Below are 18914 nucleotides of genomic sequence, written 5' to 3'. Positions count from 1 at the left end.
TTTAAAGTATGCAATCATACCATTAAACAGAATTTATAGCAAAGCTCAGCCACATTTCAGTGTTTCGTAGTAAAGGGACAGAGTAGATACTAAAAGAGATGTCATGTTAAAGCTAAAATGTCTTCTCACAGATATTAATTGAAGGACCTATTTGTCAGGTTAACGTTGGCAGTGGCAGTTTTATCCGTTCTAGCATTTAAAGGATGTTATATTTAGAATACGTCTTGTGGGCTCCTGCTGGACGCCTCCACAAAGTGATGTGCCAGAGTTGGCTGCTGAGCATGCTCAGTTTAGTTGAGGTGATTTTAGAAAACAGAAGCAAAAGGAAATGTTCGGCTCTCCTTGTGTTTTTCCTCCTCCCTATTTTTGAACTCGCAGTTTTGTTCTGGACTGTTTAGTAAAGAGGTGTTAATGCTAATGCTAGCTATGTAGCATAATTCTCTATAGATATAGATTACAGAAATTTATAGTTTTACAGAATGATGAAGTGTTACTAACAGATATCACTGACCCCTGGGGAAAAAAAAAAAAAAATCTTTAAAAAGGAAACCAGTGACGCAGTCACGTGTTGTGAATACACTTTATTAGAAAAACATTGTGTTCAACATCCTGTGTGCTCACAGCAGTGATGAACCTGTGCAGAGTTTTCTGAGCAGCTCAGTAAGGACTTTGACAGGAAAACAAAAAACTTAATTACACATGTAAACAAATCAGGAGTCAAATCAAAAGGTAGAAACAACAGGAATGAAAAAAAAAAAAAAAAACCCAAAGCAAAAACTCATCTATGTTGTGTAAAACGTTAAAACTTGTCTTCATCAAGACCAGCGAGATCTTAGCAGCCTCCAAATATTAAACTCTGACGAGGCACTGAAATCCACTTTCTAAGAAACGTACAGTATCCTGACACACACTCCACACTCACACACCTCACCCATATACAGTACTGTTTTTTTTCACATCATTAAAACCAAATCACGGGGGGGAGTGCTGATGTGCTTTCATCTGTCGCCGGCTGAGCAGTTCGGACTGTGAGGAAAAGCTGCAGCAGACGTGCAACAGAAGGCAAAGTGGTGTTCACACCGAAAGCAACAAAGAACAGGAAGTGCCGCCTTGTTGAGGCCGTGAACAGCCAATAAGCAGACTGTCATGTTTCTGTGCTTCGTTACGTTGCTGCTCAGAGAAGAATTGTGTGTATTTGTGTTTCGTTCCTCTGTAGCGGTTTGTCGTTTTGGCTGCAGCTCGGTGTGACGTGGTGAAGTAACAGCGTTGTTGCTGGCAGTGTGAACAGAGGAGTGCGTCGGTCTCATGCAGAGGGTGACGGCGTGTCGGGGTCCGGGTCGTAGTGGTACGTGGCCTGAGTGTGGCTGCTGTGCTGCTGCTGGTTGTTGTGGGCCAGGCTGTGTGCCGCCGCCTGGTTGGGACCGTCCTGAGGCTGCTGGTTCAGGCCCTCGTGGGCCTGCGCTAGCTGGGGAGTCACGTTGCTCTCAGGCGGCCCGAGCACTGGCTGGTGGGGGTCGTTGACGGACGGCAGCGGCGGCGCCAGGGTGTCCAGTTCGTCCACCTGCGGCCCCGGAGGCTGCATGACCACCAGCTGGTCCTGGGGAATGTCGGCGGCGGCGGCAGCCAGGTTGGTGATGGACTTGGACTTGACGCACTGGAAGTCCACGTGACGGCTCTTCCCTTCCTCCTTCTCCCAGGACATGCGAATGAAGGGACGCTGGACGTAGTTGTAGATGACCTCTGGACGACCTCCAGGACGCCGCTTCACCTTCTCCTTATAGGTCGGGTAGCCTGGTGCCAACAAAAGACAGCAACAATCAGAAGAATCCACAACGACACAATATCTCTGGTTTAAAAAAAAAAACAAAACATTTTATTTTAGATCAGAGAATGAATCAACCCTCCTGACTTCACTCATTATCTGACACAAAGAAAAGCAGCCGTCCATACGTTGTTATGACAGAGGACAGACGAGGGAGGAAGACTCTGCTGTACCTTCTATTCCCAGACGGATCTTTTTCAGTCCTCTGTCCTTCAGCACAGACTTGGCCACGTCTCTGTTCTCGATGTACTTGAAGAAGCGATACAGTTTGGTGCTGTAAATAACTGACAGACATGAGAAACATAAATCCACAGCAGCCACCGAAGACAGCTCTCCTCTTACATCTCAATTTGTGTAATTGTGTACTTCTTTTTTCTTATCGATCAGTCTGTCGGGCCGACTTCTCGCATTCCTCAAGCCTCCAAATGAGCTCACATTTAGATGTGATCTACTCAGAACAGAAGACATCCTTCATGTCCACACCATCATGGACAGAAGCAGCTTCTGTTATTCTGACATTTTAAAGCTGTATTACTACATTTTTTATTTTTATTTATTTTTTTTTGTGTCAGGTTCTGTGTTGCGTTCTTCTTGTTGACGACTGCGTTACAGCTTCTTGTTCTCAGGCTTCTCTTAATAATGAGATATTAATCTCAATGAGAACAGCCACCATTACCTTAAGTATAGAACAAGCTTATGCAGATGCTTCTGGTCTGTCGTTCACTGTCCCGAATTTGGATTTACTAAAACAAATGATAGCAACTCTGCAAGTTAGCTAAGCAACAAATCAGGTGGGAAAAAAAATGGTGGTCAATAAGTGTCTTCTTTTTTTAAAGCATTAACTACATCTGTTCTGTTACCGCATGTCTTTGTTCACAACAACCAGGAGAGAAAATTTTAAAGTTGAGTAGCTTCAGAAATGTCTAAAAAAACTAAAAAAAAAAAAAAGAAGAAGTGTGAAGCAGCTACAGGAAATGTTGGTGACACGGCGGCCTGTTTGTGTTGACCTCACCCTAACAGATCATTCTGATCCAGATGTGGAGCCAGAACGCTGCTACCATAACTGGCCACCTACCGGGTCGATAAGAGAACTCACAGAGGCAGCAAACATGACCTATGACCTAACGCAGCTACGGCCACGATAACTGCAGCGAGGTGACGGCCTCTTACTCTGTGAGTACTCCTCTCCCATCTGCGGTGGGTACTCCTCATCCCAGTCCACCACGTCGTCGTCCGTCAGCACCACCACGTGACACTCCCTCTCGCCGCTCTGAGCGCTGGCCACCATCAGCGGCAGCACCATCTCCTCCAGGTAGCACTCAAACTGATGCCGGGCCCCGTCGTTGGACAGCTCGTGCATCAGGGCGCCTGAGGAGAAACCGTGGAGACGGTTTTTGTAAATGTGTTTTGGTAAATACAGTGAGATCTACGTGTGCCGACATAAATATGGAGGAAGGGATGAAAATGTTGAGCAGCATAACTAAGAACAGAAGGTAAATGAAAACCACCTTAGATGTTTGCTGCTTCTTCATGTTTATTTTGGATCAGGAAGCAGCTGATTGGGAACGCCCTGCGGCCTTAAACTATTTAAAGCAACTATTTAAAGTCCAGTGAAACACGTTCAGTCTGAGCAACACAACTCTGAAAAACCCAAACTTGGGGAGACAAGTTTAAATCTAAGTGACACCTTGATATAGTTGTAGAACTTGTTGAGTGAACCACACAACTGAGTGCCGGTGTTTCCAGCGACGATGACGCAGCCATGGAAGGGCTAAAAGTTTGATTATTCTCTTCAGATCACCGTCTCCTGGTGAGCAGGGCGGTACTCTCTCTGCTCAGCTCTGCACCATCTACGGCCTAAATATTACCTCTGCAGAGCTGCTTCAAGGTTTAAACTATTATTAACTCCTGAATGCAAGCATACAAAAAAAAGGAGCGAGAGTTCAGACAAATAACCTAAATGTGGGATTATTTATAACCGGCTGATTTACACGCGAAACAAAAAAAGCCCACATCCTGCCAATACAAGAATAAGAGCTGCTTCGTTTCTGCAGAACAAACATTACATTTTACAGCTAATCATGACCTACTTAGAGCCCAACACACAAACACACACAGCCGCAGCTTTCTCCTCCCACACACACACAGCTTGAAGCACCGCGACAGACCTGTCTGTGCACGTCACAGGTGCTTTAAATATGAATATAAAGCTAAAGACACACTGAACGAAACAAAACAGCTCCGTCAGACTTTATCAGTTAGCCAATCAGGACATTTACAAAGACGACTGGTTACCTGAGAGTTTACATTTTATGTAAAACAACATGTGTGTCACCAACATTGGTGTCGAGGTCAAAGCTTCTTCTGAATAAAAATAAGTTCCCACCTGTCTGTGCACCTCATACAAGTAACAATGTCCGCATTTTGTAATCAAAAACAGGCAAAAGCTAAAGTCTGTTGGCGATCTTCTCTGATGCAGCAACAGTCAGAACGAGCTCCACTGTCTCCCATCTAAGTGCTGACTGTGGACAGTTAACAGCTCGACGAGCGGCACGTAGAGGACGGGACAGTTAATACTCACTGAGGTCTCTGCACTTGATGGTGCTGTAGTTGAAGGAGATACAGAGGTAGTCACATGCCTCCCGCAGCTCGGGAATGGAAACGCCATCAGGGCAGCGGATTATCCCCGACTTGTAGTAATCCTGCCATTTTCAGCGTTGCACGCACGCACACACGCACACACACACACAAATGGATAAATGGACAAAACGGTGGGTGTTCACATGCGCACACAAGCATGGGAGGAAAAACAAGGCGCCATTATTGATTCTGCTCCACTCACACAGGCAGCGTAGAGCGAGAAGGAGAAAAACACAGAGAGAGAGAGATGAGGAGGAGGAGGAGGAGGAGGGGAAGGGATGAAGAGCGAGCAGAGATGAAAGTAAAATCTAACAACGTCACAAGTAAGGAGGGGAGGGAGAGAGAGAGTGAGACAGCGTGATGCCTCCCTGCTCCACTTTCCAGCCTGTCATGTGAGACCTTCACAGGCGGTTTCCCATGAGCCCCTGCACTCAAACACAACAGGCTGTGATGGGAATATGGGAGCTGAAGCTCGGGGGAAACAGGACTGAGAGCTCTGGCTCCACTCGCCTCCTCGTCTCCTTCAGTTTTGTTTAATGCCAAGAGACAAACGCACCCCTGCCACAATCCATTATGTCATAACCACAATTAAGCAGTTATTAGCTATTTAGTAATGCCCTCACAAAGAGCAGAGGGAAATGGATTTTAGTTTGTGCTTGCCAGAAACATTTCAGAGGCCCCAGACCAACAGAGGCTTTCATGATTGGCTGTACGAACACACTCTCACACATTCCTGTTCACGCAGTCGTATTTAAAATGGCTTCATAAATACTTCAGTTCAGGGAAAAAGTTTATTCATTCATTCATTCATTCACTCACGGCTGTTTATGATTCCAATCGGCTTCATCAGGAGATGAAGGCGTAGATGAAATCCTTTTTCTTGTGGAATGATATTATTGAAAGCTCCAGAGCGGAGCTGTGATGGCATTTCTTTTATTTATATAAATTGAGCTATTTAGCTGATTAGCTGCCTCGGCCATTTATCCTACTGACTGACTTTTACTGGTGTGATATTTGACTACCTGCAGCATCAGCACCAGAGCGAGCTGTAAACGTGTGTCGGACTCATAACAACAAGACAACTGTTGTGTACCAAAATCACACCTGCACAATTTCCACCAATAAACAAGGACGTCCCGCTTGTTTTACACCCACCTGCCTGTGCACATACACATATAAGGTCAACCCTGTCTGAGAGTCCTTGTAGCCTGAATGCCACTGACTGAGGACTAAAGCAAATGAAAAGATAAAGATGAAAAGCAGACAATGGGATTAAATCAATTTCCTGCTCAGCTAAAGAAATAAGAAATGAATAGCAGGATAACAGGTGAAACAGTCAAACAAATAGATGTGGAGACTTTTTAAAGTCAGATTTCAAACTGGAGGAATTCCCTTTAAAGACTGAGCTGAATATCCTGACAGCAAATGCTGTAGGACGAATAGAAAGTGAATAAACTGTTGCAGTCGACTGTATATTTCAGAAAGGCTCAAGAAGAAGAAGGATCAAAAGATCAGAAAAAGGGGGGAGAGAGGAAATATGGTGTCAGGGGAGTTTAAAGGAGGACAGTGATGATGAAGGAAGAAGGAAGGAAGAAGAGATGAAACAAACAGGAGGAGGAGGAGGCGCAGGAAAAGAAAGTTCTGCTGAAGGAAAGTGAGACAGAAACAGCAAGTAGACGAGCCAAAGGCAGAAAGGCAGTGATGCTGAGAGAAATGAGCAGTTGCTTTCTCACCAAGATGGCTCTGAAGACTGTGGAGCTGATGCCGTCAGCCACCTCAAACTCTCCTTTCTCATTGGGCCGTGTGAAGTTGTTGTCCCGGCCAGAGCCAAACATCCTGGACAAACAGAGGAGAGAAAATATTCTGGCTGTGACTTTGAGGACTCAAAGTAAAGTTGAGGAGTTTCTGTTCAGGGAACTGGACGCCTCGGACCCGTTGAGACACCAGCTCAGACTAAACAGGAACAATCCAAGACACACAATAAAACAGTCATAAGCCTGGTTAATCAAAGTGTCTTTTTAAAGTCTGTCAGCTCTACTGGGTGGCCGAAAACATCCTTAAAAGATCCAGCACAACCACCTGACCAGTCCTGAGCAGCTTGGTCCGAAAAACTCAACGTGAATAAAATGCTTTAACACAACGCCTCGTGTTAGAGTCCCACCTAAAATATGACTGGTTAAATTTACCAGTCATATATATTTAGATTGTAAAGAGCGTGGATTATTTCTTATATCAGTAAAACTTCTTGTAAAACATTTGCCTCAAAAGCAGCTTCTAAATTTGATCTACGAATGTGCGACGGAAATACACTAGATCCTGGAGTCCTCTTAGTAATATATTTTTATTTAATATTTAAATGGTGAATGTCTAAATAAGCAGACTCAGACCTAGGCTCACTGATGTGTGTGGACAGACGCATTTCGTTGTTTGGGATATTGATCATATGTAGAGCTCCTTTAATATGTTTTGTTGTTATTTATTTTGTTTTTATTTATTAATTTATTTAAATAAATGCCTATTTGAGGATGAATGTTCAGCCTTAAATACACACAGCACAAAGGCTTTGCCTCGCAGCTCTCTTTCAGTGTGGATGTCCAACTAACGGGTTAAATTACGCCCTGAAAATAACAACATAAATAAAACTGCATCATTATGAGACTTCAAGCACTACAATTTGTGACGGTGACATATGATGTTGAGAAAAACTTCTCAGTTACCTGCCCAGCATGGTGTTGGGTTGAGCTGTGAAGATGGCAGGATCCACCACAAATCTTGTATTGTCCACAATGAGCGTGACTCGCTCAGCCAGTCTCAGTCCACTGCGGTGCCCTTCTTTTCCACTGAGGTCGTAAACATAGATCATGTCGCACGGGCCCTGGCCGAGGGTCTTGGAGTGGTGGTCGACTCCAGGAAGGCCCAAAGGCCGAGGTATGTGTCCTCCAACCAGAGTCCCTCCAATGTGGGGATAGGGAAGAGAAACCCTGGGCGGACGAGGGCTGGAGGACCTGGAGGACGAGCCTCCGTCACCACGTTCACGGTCTGACGGAGACAGGAGGATGAAGGTGAAGTTCAACAGAGTTTTTTGGGCAATCATAAAAAAAGAAAAAAAACTCTCTTTTCTCCTCACCGTGCTGCCGAGTGGGAGAGGTAACATTCCTGATGCACGGCGTCAGCTGGCTCTCTCCCCTCTCGTGGGAGGAGTCTCGCGAGCGGTCGCTGGAGCGTCGTCGCTGTTCCCGGTAATGTTCAGCACCTCCTCTTTCTCTCGCACCACCAACAGCTCCGCCGCTGCCGTTGGACCCGTACACACTCATGGTGCTGACCTGCTGCCGCTGGCGGTCGCAGTCCACCACTGACAAACCACACTGATGGTCACTGTTGGCGAGACGAGAGAACACAAACACAGGAAAGCGTGAGTCCGTCTTTAAACAGCTCCTGACCACGCAGACATTTTATGACCAGTTTGATACCGTCACAAAATACTGACCACTTCTCCTCAAAATACTTTGATTCCAAATGTGTCACACAAACTATAATCGTATATTTCATTCTAATGAAAATGCAGCCTATTTTATTTAAATTAAAAATGTGTATCTTTTTTGTTTTTTATCAAATAGGATATTCACACATCCAGATTCAGTGTGACTTCAGTCACAATGCATTTACTCTTCCTGACATTTAAATATTGAATATTTTAAATATTGAAATATGACAGAATGCCATATTTTACACTGATGCTAAAAGGCACGGATGAAGCATCTTCAGTGTGTGACATATTCCTGAAAACAAAGGATCAAGTCGTTTTTTAACGGAGCTCCTGCAGCATGCACCTTCTGCCCTCAACAAATTCAAACAAGGCTGGCACAAAAATGACAAAAGATCGAGGTGACTGCATGAAAAAAAAAATAAATAAATAAATAAAAATAAAAAAGAGGAGGAGGAAGGAGAGCAGCCAGGGCTCTTCTTTCTTTGCAGTGGTTAGTTGTTTTCCGCTGCAATCCAAAATGCAGCCCGTATCTGGGGCTAAAACTGCAGCCTCATCGGCGGATCACACATCGATGAGCCCTTCCTCTTCTGCAGTGCTGAAGTCAGCAGCTGGTGTTGCGCTGAATTACTCCCAGATCCAGTTGTATTTTGCTGCAATGTCTCTGTGAGGCAGATGTGTGAGTTTTCACACACATGGTCACTTTCTCCTGCTACTTGTTGCCACAGATGGATGATTACATCCTCTAATCTCAGTCTCTATCCTCCTCTTTTGCTCGCTGCTCCCACAGTGTATGTGTCTGTGCCCTCAACTGCAGACTCTGAAACTGAAGTATTCAAATTTTAGGAGCTAGGAGTTATAGTTAAACTTAAAACTTCCCAGGTGACAGCCATCGGGACTCACTGACACACAGCAGCTGTGCAGATGGATCTCATTCCCCGCACAGTGCAGGAGAGATGTTTTTGTTTTAATGTCGTTTTCTGTGGCAGCGTGCCATCACATCACTGCCGGGGACTCAAATGAATGATCCAGGGTGTCCACTCTGTATATCTGGGGTCACTGCCTGAGCTGCAAACATCCTCCCACTTCAGATCTGCCTGTTTCAAACAATGACTGCCTCTGAACAAGTTTGTGAGTGACATGTTTGCAGAAGACAAAATGGTCATTGAATCATCTGCATCAGCGAATGAGATGTGTCAATAAAACACATTGTTACTGTCAGCTGCTTCATCCATCAGCGGAGCAGAATGATTGGCACAGTTGGACCTTTGGACAGCACTGTTTGATGGGGAAAGCCTTTTATTTGCTGGCTGTTGTTTCATCAATCACACTTTAAACCATATTAGCAGCATGCAGCATGCATCATTTGTTGGCTTTGGTGGGTTTTTATTTTTTGCTCTGTCTTCTTTTATTTTCTTTGGTGAGAACGTAAACTCACTGATATTGGTTTAATGAATCAACTTCGTTGTGCAGGACGACTTTTTTTTTTTTTTTCTTAAAATTGTTTTGTGTTTAAGATGTGGAAAATAAAGTGGCATCTGAACTCCAGTATCTTTCTGTCAGCTAATAGGTTAAAACACATCACACACACGACCAAACCAAACCAGATTCCAGTTATTGGGAGACACACTTGCTTGGTAAAGACCACAACAAGAAATCCCATCATCATAATTTTTAAAGAGAAATGACTTAAATTATGACTCATCAATGTAACCTGTGTTTACCAGGTTACAGTGATGCTGAAATGTTGCATAAGATGTATGTGACTCCTCCGAGCACCAGGGGGGAGACCAGTAATCACTGTGACTGCTTACAAGCTTACTGGAAATCTTAAAACGTCGCAGATTTCAGGCACCGGCAAACGCATCATGACACAAAGGACTGGTAAGGTCTGGATTTCATCAATCTGAGGAAACATAAAAACAATTTGATTCTGCAGCGAGGATGTCGGTTGTGGCTGCAGTGTAGGACAGAGTCACTGCAGCCAGTTTTTAAAAATAAGTCCTCAGCCGGGTTTTTGCTTTTTTTTTTTTTTTTTTATAAGTAAGACAACAGAATGAGCATCCAGCATTGTACTGGGGAAGCTGAGGGTGACATATAGCTCAGGCTTTTCTTGTCTTTGTGCCATCTGATGTAGCTTCATTGTTTGCTTTGGATGCACCTAGGACTAATTCAAGGACTATTTTGGTACCTTAATTTAGGCTGTTGATGAGAGCCGCTGATTCAGGCAGGCACTCTTATCTTCCTCACCAAAACTCGGGAGATATCAAATCAGGACAATAATTTTACATCTTTGTTCAAGAGGTCAGTTGAGAAAATGCCACATCCGGAACGAACTTGAGACCGGCAATGGTCAAAATGAGAATTTTCAACCAACTAATGTTCTTCATTTAAAGTCAACCTTGGCTGACAGCATGAAACTACTGAAGACTGCAGAGGCAATAATGTCACAAACTCAGACAAACGATACCATGAGAGGAGACAACACAGCCGCATCACGGACACAGCAGCACAATGACACTGATAAATGACTACAACGGAGGCTGATTATGTGAACTTCCCAGTTCAAGTGGGATCCCATTGTTAATTACACAAAAACCAAAGGCCACTGATGCACAATTTCACACAGCGAGTCGACAGATTACTGAGGCACAGAGTAGCCTCTCTGCAGACACACTAATGCAAGTGCTTGTACAAAAACTGCTCAAGGGGGTAAAGTTTTTTTTTTTTGCTTGCCAAGCTATGGAACGAGAGAGGAGAGCCTGAAAAAACTCTGCAGTCAACTCAAGTGAACCCTTAGAGGGGGGCCGAGTGCTGCAGAAAACGGGAACGACAACAAACCACCGACGTCAGCTTGACGCTACAGAAACACGCCACCCGGAGTATCCATTAGAGAGCGTGTCCAAGTGAAACAGTCAGAGCGGAACTCACTTAGGTAAAGTACAACACAGAAATGGCCCCCGCTATTTTTATTTCTTTTTTTTTATGAGATTCTTTTATTTTTATGCTGGCACGTAACCATTAGTCAATCTCCGAGTATTTTCTCGAGAGAGACAAGGAGCCCTAAGAGAGTTGTTATAATATCCGCCCTCCATTCCAGAAAGGACTTTAACACACAACACATCCGCCTGCATGCATTAAAGCACGTGAATGAGTTTGATGGTTGATGTTTTGGTATTCTTTTTCTTTTTTACATTGTAAAATAATGCCTATTTGTAAAGTTGCAATTATATCGCATAGTGTTTTATTCCATTTGGATAGACAGCCATGAAATAAAGTAAGTTGGCGGTTAAAGTCCTTTTGGGTCTATGTTTCACATTTTTTGTTTTTAGTGCAACAATTATTTTCACTGCCATTTAATCCCATTATTATTTTTTCATCTAATTCACAAGAAAAGTAATGATAGCAAAGAATTTATAATTGTGTTATCATCCTGTTAGGATAAATTACATTCTAGTAATCGTGTTGATGAATGCATCCGTTTATCAGCACCACAGAGGAGCTGCCGATCTGATCAATATTGGAGCGTGGAACGCCAAAACACTTCCAGGTCTCACTAATGAAGAGAGCCATGCTCTCTGGAGAGGGGCGGCCATGAAATATGACGATGACTCTGTTCTTTAGGCTATGGCGTCAATGAGACGGAAATGGGAGCAGGTGGAGAGGGGGTTGGAGGGACTGGGAGAGACTTAGTTTTATTATTTCATAAAAATTGAGTTAGTGACGTGCGAAGGACGAGAGCGTTGCCTCCTACTCCACACAGCACGCAACTGGAGAACACATAAATAATCCACGACCACATGAAGCCGTGATGAGGCAGATTTGAAATGTGGTTGTTACATCCTGTTACAATGAAAAATAAAACCAATCAGGGGCAGGCTGCTTCGTTCATTGATGAATTACAAAGGCCTGTTTCCATGTGCCATGCCCAGTGAAAAGCTGCTCTATGTTTTAGCAGAGCTTTAAAAGCTGGTAATGAGACACGCCTCCCACGATGCTGACTGACATCTCGACACGCTGGATGGCCCGGCAGCTGCTGCTGCAAGGACCGGCTGGCCGAAGGGGCTGACTAACACACTGATTGAGTGGCTAATCGCTGAAATGTCTGGGTGGGAGGACCCAGACAAAGAAGACTAAGATCAAGAGAGGCCTGTGAACTGATGGCAACAAAAAAAAAGAAGGATGGACTACGCAGTGTAACGACCGGTGCCTACACTCCACCCAGTCAAGGTCACAGATTCATTTCTGTGAGACAAAAGACTCCATCACGAGCGCACAATAGACACCAAAAGAATTGTCAAATAGTCAAAATATGAATTATAGGGAGAGCGTGCCAGCTTACTTTTTTCAATTTCCAATTCTGTTCAAAAGTGTAATGCAGCAGAAACCAAAAAGTGAACCAAGACCCTCGTCTTCTTCTTCTGTTTACAACATGCCAGCTTCACCGTGGAGCTGCATAGTCTGGCAACGTCCTTGAACACAAGACGAGGGTCACTACGGCAGCTGAGAGGACAGGTGTGCCCGTAAAGAGGAACACTAACACAGAGCTTCCTCTCGTCTGGCTGTGTTTTCAGGTGAACTCACTGACATGTACAGAAGAGAACCTCCCCCGGTGAATATTACAAACACCACCTCATGTTGAAAGTGGGACAAACAGAATTCATCGAAAGAACAACGGTCGGGTCCATTATTTCTCATACTGAGGTTACGCTGATGAGATCAGTCATTAACAAAATGCCACACTTCACTGGTCTACAAAGACGCGTCTTGTATGCTGCTTTGTGTGTATTTACACTCTGATGCAGCATAAACGCCCGATTTATGTCTAATGAGATATTAATGTCAAACAAAAGCAGGTCTTGCAGCCAAACAGGCAGCCAGCCAGCAGCCAGACCAGCAGGGCAGAAAGAACAAAGGAGCTGAGGAGGCAATTTTTCACTCACAGCAGGGCAGCTCCTCTCATCTTTCACATGGCAATGCAAATCTACAGCGGCCAAGATTTCATACAGCTGGGGGAGAACTAGAAGGTGGAGGGGGAGGGCTAATATTTCACTTGTTCAATTTCCTGTTACCGGGTTGCCACCCTCCTGATACCTCAATTTCCCTTTTGCCTTTGCCGAATAGGTCAACGGTGCTTACCAAAAAAAAAAAAAAAAAAAAAACAAAACCTCAGGATGGAGGATGTGAAGTACCACAGCTCATCTAAAGGCACAATAAAGATGCAAGGCGTCTCGGCAGTCTATTAAAAGCATGAGGTGCGAGCCTGGGGGGGGGCGAGGGTCCCATCTATTATTTAGGGGCTGCTGACACCGACACACTGACGGGCAACGGCAGGGAAGCTGCTCTGTGTGAGATATTTAGAGATATGCAGATATAAACTGCAAAGCAGCTCTGTTATAACAGCAATCTGAGGAAAACAATGCAAAGCAGCATGTATTTACAGAAAAATATATCTTCTTTGTCCTGCTTTAAGATCCATTTCCATCTCATGAAATCCCTCTACTCAGCAGCAAGAGAGGATCATGAGAGTCTGTGATCCCCCCCCCCCCTCTCTGGGACACAATTGTGAATTCCTTTCAGTACACTGAATTATGATGATTTTTCAAAGGAAAAAGAAAAAGTGTGGACTTGTCAGACAATGACGGGGCTAAATCGCCGGCGCTGTGGAAGCAGACGTGCACCTACCGGTCGGTGTCAGCGGGCCAAGTGAAGACAAAGCAGCAGGGGATGAGCTGCGGGATGACGGCGGCACAAAAGCCTGGCGCTCCTCCGAACAAAGCGGGCTTGCCGGCGGCTTCAGCATCCTGGCTCATTACTTTCCAACTTCATCAGCATCGTTCCGCGCACCCACACCCCAAACTTTAAGCCGCTGCCAGGAATATTACAAATGACGCTCCTAATAATAATAATAATAATAATGCTGATGATAAAGATTTTTTTAAAAAAAAGGAAAAGATCCGCCGCCTGTAATGTGTCTTTAGGAGGCAACCGGAGTCACCGGAGTCACCGGAGGGACCTTAAACTGTGAATGGCCGCGTGCTTGACTGAATCAGAGCGATGCTGCGTTCGCGTGCACCTCGTAAATCTCCCACTTCGGAAGTGCATCTGTGTTTTTTATTTATTTATTTATTTATTTGGGAGCTGGTTATAAATCGTCGACATCACGTCAGTTTTAACCAAGTGTCTCAACTGTCACATACGGACAATGTTATAGCAGAACAATGTAGAAGTCCCTTCATATTTTTTATTATTATTATTATTATTTATTTTCTCAACACAAAGGAACAAATTAGAAAAGGAAAATCTATATATTCATCTGACATGTCGTCATACAGTCTGTGGATTTGGCAGATTGATGTTTATCTTTATGAAAGAAAAATTTATATATAATGGAGATGCAACAAGGCCAAGCACATGACCAAAATCGCAAGAGATATTCTTTTCTTTACATTAAAGATAAATGGATCACAAACTCACTAGGCATTGTTCACACCATAAGCCAAAGAGACGCCCCAAATAATTTTCTTCAGATGTGAAGAAACAGCAGCAAAAAAATGATAAGAAAAATTAAAGGTCTTTATATTTCAGTGCAAATAAACCGAGGGGGGAAAACAATCAGTTCAACTAGAATCACATGCAACATGATTATTATTTTTATTGAATACTGTTCAGTGCTACCAGATCAAGCACCAAAAACCTGACCTTTCCAGGAGTATCATGAAATCTGATGAAGATAAATCCTAAGTCAGTACTGAAACACAGACTTCAAGAAATATCAAGCCTCTGAGATGTTGCCCCTCACATCCTCTGCTAGTTCAACAGCACAGCAACCCAGTGAGTCATATAATAAGAAAAGTTCAGGTCCAGGAAAACTGCAACATCCATCACTTCCAAAAGCTGAGACATGATTCTGAATTGTGAGCTGCAAGAGGAATAGTATTAGCAACTTCACCTATGTGACACCAGCTGACTCCTCCATGCAACAAGTTATAAGACCAGGCAAAGACAAATAGCTGGATAAATTGTGATACCATTGATAAGACGAGATCCTCCAACGCTTTAGAACAAAGTAAAGCTCAAGGCAGGCAGACATCCTTTCACTTGATAATGCGGAGTGAATTCAGCTCCTCCATCATCATCATCATCCACAGGAAAATCTCTGATTCAAATGGATTGATCAATCAGTCAAATAAGACTTTACAATATGTTTACTGTATGACGTCTTGGCCTTGTTCTTCTATAATATTATGGTGTACAATCAAATGAAACATCATTAATTTATAACGAGCAATTCAGTTTTTGACTGCATCTGGTTAATTCAAACATCCATCCAGTCATGTTTAAAGTTCCCTTTCACTTAAACAAATATGAAACTTGCAGGCCTTAAAAATCGTTGAATATTCCAGATACAATACAACAACCATGGAGGGAGGCCTGCAGAAAAAATACCGGGATAATTGCAGCTTTTTGGTGGGTAGGTTTAATTAATGTCAACAGGCGAATTCTAATTTACAGCTCATGAATTATGCTCAGTTTAAAAGTAACCTTTGGCACGTTTGAACAAACACATGGATAAATTAGAGTGGCTGACAGCTGACTGTCAGGCTTTGACTTTGTGGACCATGACTGGTCCTCTTTATAAGGATCTCCTACACGAACAGATCAGCCAACAGATGTAGCCTCCCTCAGGTCTGTGAATAGAAAACATCAGGACACACTCTCGTGGCCATTTTTCTGTGACTCTGTATGAACTTAAACCGGTTAAAAAGGTCACTGTTTGTGGTGCTTCACTTCGCCTTTTGAGCAGAAACAAAAAAGAAGATTTGGGACTTTTGTTTGTTTAGCTTTAGCCGCTAAGCTAACTCAGTCGGCTAACGTCGGTTGGCTGCTTCTTTTTACCAAAAGCTGGCTTTAAAACAACGTTACCTCCTTCAGTTTCATCCCTGCCGGCTGTTTTACTCCCGATATCGGCCCCGGTCCTCTGTTAAATCAACGGAACAGGAGACAGAGAGGAGAGAAAAGACAGGAGGCTCCGCACAAACTCCTAATTTACATGAAGAGCACTTAGCTAATTTTTGTTTTGGTCGGAGACTCGCGGAATTCTCGTGAGATATCGCGATAACACCCCCTCCCAATGGGGGAACGCCCCCTGCTGCTCACACGTGGCTGTTTGTGTAAATAACCACAACAACAACAACAACAACATTAAAAGCATAGAATTAACGTATATCTTTATATATTTAATTCATATCACATGTTTATAAAAATAAATTGTCTCATTTTAGAATGAAAATAGTCTTATATAGGCATAAGACACATATAAAAAATATTAAAGTTTACAGCCTAACATATTACAATAACGTCTCCAATGCTAACATTAAGATTATAGGCTATAAATTCATAAGCATCAACCAGCTGTTTTTCTAAAATGTGAGGAAACTGAGTGTCCACTGATGAGGGCTCTGTCAATCATAAATAACAGCGTTGGTCCAGTTCTGTATCTTCTTCAGGTTGTTGAAGTAGACTAAAAGCTTTGGGAGCGGTTTAAAACACCACCTGTCAGACAAAAGTGCAAAACCAATAGGGAAGCTTCACCTTTCCCTGTATCAGTTCCATAAATATCAATCTAATAAATAAAATACAATAAATAACATTCTAATAAATGACACGTACAAAACACCAAATAGGGAAAAAGAAAACACAATAAGTGGCCTGAAGTTTTGTAAAAAGACAAAATAAGCAAATAAATAAAATAAATCACGACTGCTTTGATTTGAGGAGCTTTTCCAAAAAGTCCAAAGCGTACTGCATCTCTTCCGGCGTGAGGTCCGGCAGCTTTTCGGCCGCCAGCCTCCTCCTGGTCCGGCTCACCTCCCGGCCGCCGCCCCGGGCCGCGGCGGCCGTGTGGATGTCCCGGAGCCGCATCTGCAGCCAGTCCCGGCGCTCCTGCACCTGCTGGTGCTCCCCGAGGTTGTGCATGAGCTGGACCTCACTCACCGTCCGTTTCCTGGATTACACAACACAGGATGCACGCCAGTGACAACTGCAACAGCAGGCTGCAAAGATGTTTTTATAAAAGTGGCAACGACCTTGTGATGAGAGAGAGGAAGTGAATTTACCTCATTGGTCGTCCTTCACAGAGAGATGAGAGATGTAAAAGACAGAGTGAAATGAACACGATTGTATAATCTCTGTTCATGTTGACCTTCCTGACCTGTCAAAATCATAAAAATAATAACCAAAATCATATTTCAAAGCTTAAACAAAAATGTGGAATATATATAAAAAAATTAACAGAAAGTTACTGCACATGACTAAAATAATTTCAGTTTTGAGAAAGATTAGATGTATTTATTTTGAACTGATCTTGAAAAGGCAATCAGAAATGGTGCTGGACTCACCTCTGATGGAGGCTTCTCCTCGGTCCGATGGGAGGAAAAGTCTTACTGTCCTTTTATAGGCTCCGGGCCCCGGCCATTGCTGCTGTTGATGTCACGGCTCCGGGCTCCTGGAGGGGGGAGCTCCGGGCTCCCACCGCCGTCATGCTACACCCAAAGTGGAGAAGACCATCTAGAGATGAGGTCACACCAGCCGCGACGCCCGTCAACGTGTTGACATTTCGGCCCATCGGTGCTCAGGAGGCATTACAACATTATTACATGACACACAAACACACAAACACACAAACACACACACACACACACACACACACACACACACACACACACACACACACACACACAAACACACACACACACACAGATCCCAGGAATGCTATGCTGAAAATCTATAACCTTCATATCCTAAAGACATCAAACCTATTAGAGGTGGGAAAAACTTCCATATCTTTGCTTATACCTCCTAAAATACACCCCAAAGCCGGGACATGTATGTTAGGAGAGGATAGGCATTAGTTGAAATTATAAGAAAGAATATAAGATGTCTTATACATTTGCATATATAAAATAAATTCTAAGACTACACTGTCTCTACTGCTTATGTTTTAAAAAAACATAATATTTTTAGATGTCCACAAATTATATCATAAACTTGTATCTTCATAAATACAGAGATAATCTATCCGCCTACATTATAAGTTTGATGTAACAGATGACATAAATCTATACTTGGTGCTCTTTTTCTCAGAGTTTAAAAAAAAAAAAAATATATATATATATATATATATAAACAAAAAAGATTCCAAGTCCAAAAAGTCCCTTTTCTCAAGCAATCCCACTCCTCCTTTTTGTTTTTTGTTTTTTTCCAAGCACTGAACTTGCCTCCACATTTTCAATTTTGCATGCTTCTCTTTTATTTTTCCATCGGTCCACATCTAATGTGACCTTTTTTGTCTGACTTCCAGCCTGCCTCAAGACAATAGCACCGACATTGGATGGATTTATGACACTCCCTGACCATTAGGGAGTCTCCCTGGTTACGTAGGCTCTTTACTCAGGAATTAACATTGTTTTTAATGAGTTTGCCTCCCAAAAAAGAGCTTTTACAGAAACCTGACGTCAGAGAAAACATCCTGAATCAAAGAGTGAGTGCGAGTTCAGGAGGTGGGTCAGTGGGTGATCCTGTTGCCGTCACTATCTTGGTCATGACTAATGTGTGTGTGTGTGTGTGTGTGTGATAACTTGAGAATCTAAAAGCATCTGCACAATGTCAAAGTTTTCAAATATACATTTCTTAATTTCACTGGAGCATTTGTTGAGGGATATGCTTGCTGAGTCTGTTTTAAAACACTTGTCAGAGTCACGTAAGTCGAAACAGCTCGTGTCTGGTGCAATCACTCCTCCACTTCATGCCAGCTGCAGATCCCTCGTCGACAAGGGGGCGCAACAGTCCCTCGACTTTTTAGTGCCAAATTCTGGTTTTTGTGTTACTAGCTTTGACAAGGAAAGAGATTAAGGAGAAACATAACGCTTTAATTTTTCATAGAAAAGAAAAATTGGAAAATCTCCA

The 18914-nt window shown here is 43.3% G+C and overlaps 2 protein-coding genes across 3 annotated transcripts; both read right to left on the bottom strand.

Annotated features, from left to right (window-relative positions):
• Nucleotides 1-572: 572 nt before the first annotated feature.
• Nucleotides 573-16029, bottom strand: LOC115056731 (BTB/POZ domain-containing protein 10-like). Of its 2 annotated transcripts, none has more exons than XM_029523420.1 (8): nt 13632-13975; nt 7590-7837; nt 7180-7501; nt 6196-6298; nt 4404-4524; nt 2993-3190; nt 1996-2106; nt 573-1791 (listed from the first exon to the last, which is right to left on the bottom strand). In XM_029523420.1, exons 1-8 carry the CDS (start codon nt 13757-13759, stop codon nt 1304-1306), a joined length of 1719 nt encoding a protein of 572 aa, XP_029379280.1. In that variant the 5' UTR covers nt 13760-13975; the 3' UTR covers nt 573-1303. The 2 variants fall into 2 exon arrangements, with proteins under 2 accessions (XP_029379280.1, XP_029379281.1); XM_029523421.1 differs by lacking the exon at nt 13632-13975 and adding an exon at nt 15873-16029 and having other exon boundaries at nt 575-1791.
• A 674-nt stretch (nt 16030-16703) lies between these two features.
• pth1a (parathyroid hormone 1a) lies at nt 16704-17421 on the bottom strand. Its single transcript, XM_029522388.1, has 3 exons — nt 17348-17421; nt 17066-17160; nt 16704-16953 (listed from the first exon to the last, which is right to left on the bottom strand). The coding sequence occupies exons 2-3, from the start codon at nt 17143-17145 to the stop codon at nt 16704-16706; spliced, it is 330 nt and encodes a 109-aa protein (XP_029378248.1). The 5' UTR covers nt 17146-17160; nt 17348-17421.
• Nucleotides 17422-18914: the final 1493 nt, after the last annotated feature.

The sequence above is a fragment of the Echeneis naucrates genome, chromosome 16 (genome assembly GCF_900963305.1).
Source record: "Echeneis naucrates chromosome 16, fEcheNa1.1, whole genome shotgun sequence".
NCBI classification, from domain to species: Eukaryota; Metazoa; Chordata; class Actinopteri; order Carangiformes; family Echeneidae; genus Echeneis; species Echeneis naucrates.
This window is presented reverse-complemented; position numbering and strand designations above follow the sequence as displayed.